Below are 7,063 nucleotides of genomic sequence, written 5' to 3'. Positions count from 1 at the left end.
CAGAATGTCTCTCCTGGCAGGGTAGACTGTGTTGCAAATACCTAGAAACATTTCATGCTGTAGACCATGAAAAAAATCTGAAGTTCAACAGGTGATATTCAAAATTGAGCTCAGTATTAACCCAAGGTAATACTGACTAGTAAGCCAATTATTAAAATAAAGAGAAAATAATGTATTTTAGTTTGTTAACAAACAATTGACAAAATCTGGTTATCTTTCATCTTTATGGACAGAAAAAACATAAGACAATGGTCTGAGATGATCTAACTTGCCTGCCAATCACTGGGTGTGTTACATGAACTCACCGTGATTTACTGTCATTTCAGTGTGATAGCGCTAAAAATAAACTCTTCCTCTGTGTATAATTGCATTCATCTCCCAAGAGCTACGACAAAAATGGAAACTTTTTCAATTTTTCAGTAGAAGAATTGGAGACCCAGGAAAGAACTGGTTCTTTCCTCACAAGCAGCAGCAGTGGGACCTCCCATGTGCAGAGCAACACCTCTGAAGGAGAGCAGGTTGCCAAGGCCTGTCTGTCCACTGAGCAAAAGCTGTAGACATGCTGGAAGCACAGACTTCAGCACAGAAGGAAAACATTCAAGTAACTGATCTACTGCAGGATTCCCAGGGCCAGTCACCCATCCTTTGTTTTGGAACCACGGACTTTTGGCCTTCCCTCCAAACTGCACATCTGTTAAAAAGCATGGCCCATCGATCTCCGTGTCCCAGCCCACCCCAGACTTCAGCAAGCCTCATGTGTCACTAACTTTGCAGTGAGCCTGAACACTTGCTTTTCTCCTTTCATTTATGCTTCTCTGAATTTAGTTTGCTTTGGCTATGAGGGAGAACACATAAAGCTCCCTGACACCATGACATGATAACGTATGAGTCATTAACTTCAATGACTCAGGACCCAGCCCTGTGACCCCTAAGGTGGAAAGTGTCATTCCAGAGCCTGAGCTCAGACTGAAACCTCACTGCAACAATTGCTGTCAGGAGGACTTTGTCCAAAGGGGAATGAAGAGGCTGTGAAGGACTCTGGCACCAGCTAAATCAGCCAAAAACTTCAGGAGACACATCCAGCAGCTGAGGCAGTGCACTGCTAGACCCTGCAGCATGCTCTCCCTCCATCCACATCCAAGGTACTGTCCTAGCTGGTGGGTACAGAAAATTCAGATGAAGCTTCTTTCACTGTGGAAAGACTGCTGCCAGTATGGTCAAATCATGGTACTTAAATCTCTGTCTCCCTCTCATGGCTAGACCACAAATACAATTGTTGGGTTAGGTCAGGGAATTTAATATATTATTGACCACTCTGGGATACTATGTTAAGCTCTGCTTTTTAACTACTATGAAAAAGTCAGAAGCTTAAGAGAGGCTCTTGCATCTTGGGCAGAGTTAGCCACAACCTGGACCTCCATCTGAGCACCTTGTGTCTTAAAGCATTCAGCATAAAAAAGGAAAGTGATGGATTTATGATGTTAGCTGCAGTAGCCAAGTTACTGTCACACACACTTAAACAAAGCTATGTTGTCTTCACAGCTCTTTGAGCAGAAATGTGAAACATGGCCAGAGTACGAGCACATTTCGAGGCAAATGATATGCTAAGTAAAAAGGCAACAAGTTATGAATTGGAACATCTAAAATTCTTGCAAGCAGCAAGATCTTCTATAGCATGTCATGTTCTTTTCTTACCTTTTAGAACTGGGGGCATATCTGGAACAAGAGTTTCCATCCCAGGCACAGTATGGGTCTCTGGCAAGGCAGCAGTCTGCACAAGCCTTCCCATACGTGTGACATCTGTGCAGAGAGAGCTGAACCAATCCATCCCTGGAACCAATGTACAATTGTTGCTGCAAATCAGGCAAAGCAAATTAATTAGGAGTGTTCTCCAAGTAGCCAGTGTAAAAAGTTCCCTTCTTCAGTGCCACAGTTGCAGACTTTTAACCTTATCCCAGATTTTATAAAACAACGGAAAATTCCTTCTTCAGTGTAAAATGTTTCTCAGGGCCCAGTGTGAACTGGCCAGTGCCCATCCATCCCAACAACACAGCAGAGAGGAAAGGGGACTGCAGTCCTGGAAAGACACCAGCACTCAACACCCTTGTGTTTTACTACAGCACCCTTGTGCTACAGTAAAAAATCAGAAGCAAACCACGGAAAGAATGGCTTAATAACACATTTAAAAACAAGGGGCTGGATAGTCGCAATGTTAACAATCTGGGAACTAGGGGTGACCTTGTGTGAATAAACTTCATGTTCTGCTTCTGATCCCGAGGTAGGATGGGGATAATGTTTCTCCCCTCTCCCCAACGCGTGTGTGGATTGCCTGAGGAGCCAAGGGTGGTCCAAGCTGGAGCTGGCTCATGCAACACTTCCATCTGGCCTGCCACCTTTTTTCATGGGAGATGGGACCCAGCTGTGCTGTGCGTGCCTGAAAGGCAAAGTACCTCTTCCCGTGTGAGGGAGCCCTGTTGTGCCAGAGCTGCTCTGGTCACTTCTGCGGCTCAGGGAGGGGTGGCTCTGGTGTCACGCTGCCTCCTGAACATGCATGGAGCCATCACAGAGCTTGGAGCTGCCATAAAACCGTTTCCTATCAGGAGATACCGCGCTACGAATGGCCCCTGCACTGCCAGGGTTGGACCACCCAGACTCAGGCTGCAATTTCAGAGGAGGGGGACTGGTTGTGTGCATACAAGTTTTAGCACAGTGAGGCCCTGATCTCTCCTGACTACTAATAAAAATAAAAACAATAATAGTAATAATAATTTATTACTAGATTGTAAAGAGACAAGTATTTCTGGAGGCCGGAAAAACAATGTGCATTGGCTTCACTTACAAATCTCACTACCATATGACTAAAGGTTTGTTTCCCTGAATAATTACCAGCTTGGGTACACAAATTACTGTTTGTAAGCAAACAGGAATTAGGCAGGCAAACAATTTCAAACATATCTCTTTCCTTCCAGTTACACTTTAAGAGCCACCCATGGAAAGCTTGGCCACTAAGCAACAGGAGTCACCTGAAAATAGGTGTTCAGTGTACCCCATATCCTCCAGTAATTAAACAAGCTTATGATTACCTGTTTCTGAGAAATCTCCATGGTTGAGATAAACGAAGGGTGCTGAAAAATAAATTAGCAATGTGTATTAGTTTACAAATTCCCTGTTCTTAGTGAAAAAGAGAGCAGAACTTAACATACAATAAGCAAATAAAACTACAGGCTCATTTGCTTGGTTTTAACTAATATGAAGAAAACAAACCCCAACAGAAAATAACAAAATTCATGCTTCCAAAAAGAAATCCCATAAATTTCCCCAGCTGGAAGGAGGGAATTAGCTTTAATTCTGAGAGTTTGATATCTACCCCATCCTGGGCAATGAACCTTCACATCAACTTTAGTTCATATTAAGCACTATTTGAAAGGTTTAGTTGCCATTTAAGGGATACATAGCTAGATCTCTGCACCAGGATGTATTTCATGGCTATGAAAGACAGTGAAATTTTTGCCCGTGACTGATGTAAGAACAGCACAAAGCTCAGGGAATTATTTATCACCCAACAGAAGATTTATCTAAGCCTATTGTTTAATATTAATGCAGTTTGAGGAAACAAGGCATGTTTTTTCAGCCACTACCCCCTTCAATTTTCTGGATTCAAAACCATAGAGGTAGCAGTTATAAATGTTACCAATAAAAATGTGAAGGAATGTCTGCTGAGTAGAAAAAAATGACCTCTTTTTTGTTTTAAATATGATATGGCACATTTTCCCTTGACGTTATGTTTTAAGAATGCAGCAAATTGGTGCACATACTGGAACTGCTCATTATTTGGCAGGCCACTGAGTAATCTCAGTATTTTCTGAGTGATATTTATAATTGGTGTCCAAGACAGTGGGAAGAAGACATAGAGATCCTTTAAATCAAAGTTTCGTCATACACATGACATATCAAAAGGCATATAGAGAAATGAACTCTTTGAAATAATTGTTAATGATCCTGTGCTTACACTTGGAAAAGTCCCAAATTGATTTATTCAGTATGGACAACAATTTGGGCTGTATAGCACATAGGAGAGAGGATGTGTGAGAAAGTAATCAAAATGCCATGGATGCAGACAAACTTTGATGGAAAAGCAAAGTGAAAACTGAAGAAGAGCTAAGCAGCATAAGAAGAAAGCCAAGTGAGAATGCAAATGAAGAAGAAACTAATGAATGGAAAAGAAAATCAGTAGGGAAGACAAAGGTTTCCATTTTTCTGATGTAAAAGTATGTTGATGTCAGCTTCCTACCCAGCACTGAAGTTAATCAAAAATTGTGCTTGCGCAACAAAAGAATCTTGGGCTTTTTACAAGCTGTATTTATGAAGAAGTCGTTGGTGTTAGCAGGGCTCCAGTTACAGAATAACCAAATCAAAATGGTCAAAAATACAGAGTCAGCCTTCACCAATAAATTAAAGCACACGGATAATCAAAGCTAACTTCTTGCTTATTTTCCTTATGTTTTCAGTTCCTAATGTTGCTATTTTAAAGCATTTCTGTGCACCCAAGGAATTTTGTGTGTTTGTTTTTAAAAAATATAATTGTACCTAGGATACTCCCAATACCAATTGGGCCATAGAAAATTTCACATTAAAAATATAATATTACTATTTTAATATGTATAAATAATAAAAAATGTGGGCTCATAATTTCAAACTAGAACAAAGCAGGATAAATGAGACATTCTATGGGTTTGAAAAATCACGGTCTGTTTGGTTTTGGACATTTTTCAATCGACTTGCCCAAAGAATACCAAGGCATTTAAAAATTTACATAGTGTCCCTCTGGAAACTTGAACTAGTTCCAGTAAACAAACAACCAGACAGACAAAGCCAGCTTGGGCCATGATGTCCCCTGAATAATATTTAATTTATGTTGTGGCTATTAATGCTTACCTTGAATATCTGCAGTTCTTCCAGGACCACCTCCTCCTTAGTCCACTTCTCCTTTGTGATACTCACAACCTTCAGGACTGTGCCTACGTCTGAAACAAATATGCCTCATGTAAATCCACAGGTATGTCTCAATATGCACGGGCCATTCCATTTCCTGCCCCGTAGATAAAGCTAATCCATCAGGGATGTTGCTTTCCAACCACATCTATGCCCACTGCATCTCCTGCTGCCTGCAGAGCTCTCTCCATACAGTGCATTTATGGTTTTACTGTATGGCTGAGCCAACACAGTCGCAGGCTGCTCCTGGCAGGGATGGTCCAACTCTCCTGCTACATAAACACACAAACACAGACAAGCACATCCATGCTGCCAGCTACGAGTTTCTGCACATTTCCCTGAGACAGAACTGGGGCCCAACTGACCTCAAAGAGAGCCAGCTCAGGGAGCTAAATTGGCAGAAAATTACTTCCTCTTTTTTAGAGAATTAATTTATTTCCAGTATAGGACCTTAATCAGAAGTAAGATTCATTTTAATGCAATGAGTTAAGCAATGCACTTTTAAAATTTATTTCTTCACTTAAGGAAATCTTTAAAAAAAGACCTCCATTCAGCATCAAAATCTTAATTTAGTCATTACTTATTTAGAATCATCTAGAGATTTTTTTAAAGTTAAATCTATTCATCAATTTTAACCTGAATTCCTGCTTGGTGTGAAAAATAGCTGCTCATTTCATGTCAGACCATTACATATTAGTGAACCTTGAATGGTTCAGAACTCAGAAATTGCTCAGGGGAGTGGGCTGGGTGCTGGGATGTGGAAGTGACACAGTGCAGCTTAGTCCTAAGCTCTACACATAGTATTGAAATAATGAAATATAATACATTATAAGGGAAAGAATGAGATTTTCATTCTTCTTTTCCAAAACTACTGAAGTTCATATTACCAATCAAAGCCAAATTATGGCAGTTTGCCTCATGTATTAGAGCTTTTTTTCAGAGTTTGTTTGACATAATTGCCAAAGCCTGCACATGCACAAGTTGGCTCTGTACATTCAAACATAAAATAAGCTACTGATCTTCTGCTGCTCAAAATCTCCTGGGTTATTTGTTATATCTATATTCAGTCTCTCTATATAATTGAAATTTTATCTTTGAGTTCATTTTTCTCCTTACAATGAGTTTGGAGGATAAAAAAGAACAAAACCATGCACTTACAGAAAAGAAAACGCACTTTTAAGGAAGGCATTGCAGAAAAATAAATGTCTGCATATTATGGAGTGCCATCTAGTGACTGCATGGTACTTGCTGGTCTTGACACCTCTAAACCTGACTACTTACACTTGAAGAGATGTCTTAGTGCCAGGTAGGAGCAGTTAACCTGGGAGAATTCAAGTTGCTGGTCTCTCAATATAATTTAATTTCTACTAAAAACTTTAAAATGGAGGACAGAAAACATTGAAAGCAACCTCTACAGCCACTAAAAGAATATTTTGTACATTTTTACAATTGAACTCATCTTCTCAGACAGTTACATTTCAAATTACTTTTTTTCATTCTTATCAGAAGAAAAGTAAGTTGTAGTGAGCACTCTGAAATCCTAGGCATCACACAGTTTGGGAATGGGTTCCTGTTCCTTTGTTGACTATATTAATATTGCTCTCAGAAAGCAACACAGATTTTCAATCATCATGTCTAAAGGTCATCCCCAGCCTTCTCAGCCAGCAGGAGAGAAAACAGCACTTTTAATGGTCTTTTTTAATGTAACTGCTTTTTTCTCTGACACCACTGTACTAGCCTGGGATCATAGACGGTCTGTGACATTGTCTTTTTCTGGAAGATACAAGTTGTGAAATGGATTTTGCTGAAAGACCTAAGAGTTCTGAGAGAGAGGCTATCTCTAGACTCCTGTGTGGGGTAACACAGATAGAAAACTCTTGAAGGCTGAGACAACCCACACTTTGTAAGAGACAATGCTCTGTGACAATTCACTCCTTTCCTCAAATTACTTCAGAATAGCCATACATATCAAGTTGTGCTATAGACACAAAATTTGCTCATAGGCCAGGTAAAATGTTGTGCAACCCAACAGCACTGGGGTAGGATTCAAAATGAAACCTTAATTTCCCTA

General features: G+C 40.1%; 1 protein-coding gene across 1 annotated transcript in view; it reads right to left on the bottom strand.

The window, feature by feature from the left end:
* Positions 1-7,063, bottom strand: part of SEMA3D (semaphorin 3D) — a gene marked incomplete at its 5' end in the record, with an annotated part of 96,006 nt that overhangs the window by 15,850 nt on the left and 73,093 nt on the right. Inside the window, 3 exons of the mRNA XM_017727957.1 lie at positions 1,696-1,853; positions 3,084-3,125; positions 4,936-5,024. Of these exons, the coding sequence (XP_017583446.1) occupies positions 1,696-1,853; positions 3,084-3,125; positions 4,936-5,024 (289 nt within the window). The remainder of the gene's footprint in view (positions 1-1,695; positions 1,854-3,083; positions 3,126-4,935; positions 5,025-7,063) is intronic.

This window comes from Corvus brachyrhynchos, unplaced genomic scaffold, assembly GCF_000691975.1.
Source record: "Corvus brachyrhynchos isolate BGI_N302 unplaced genomic scaffold, ASM69197v1 scaffold50, whole genome shotgun sequence".
Lineage (NCBI taxonomy): Eukaryota > Metazoa > Chordata > Aves > Passeriformes > Corvidae > Corvus > Corvus brachyrhynchos.
Note: the sequence above shows the minus strand (reverse complement) of the source record. Positions and strands in the feature narration are given on the sequence as shown.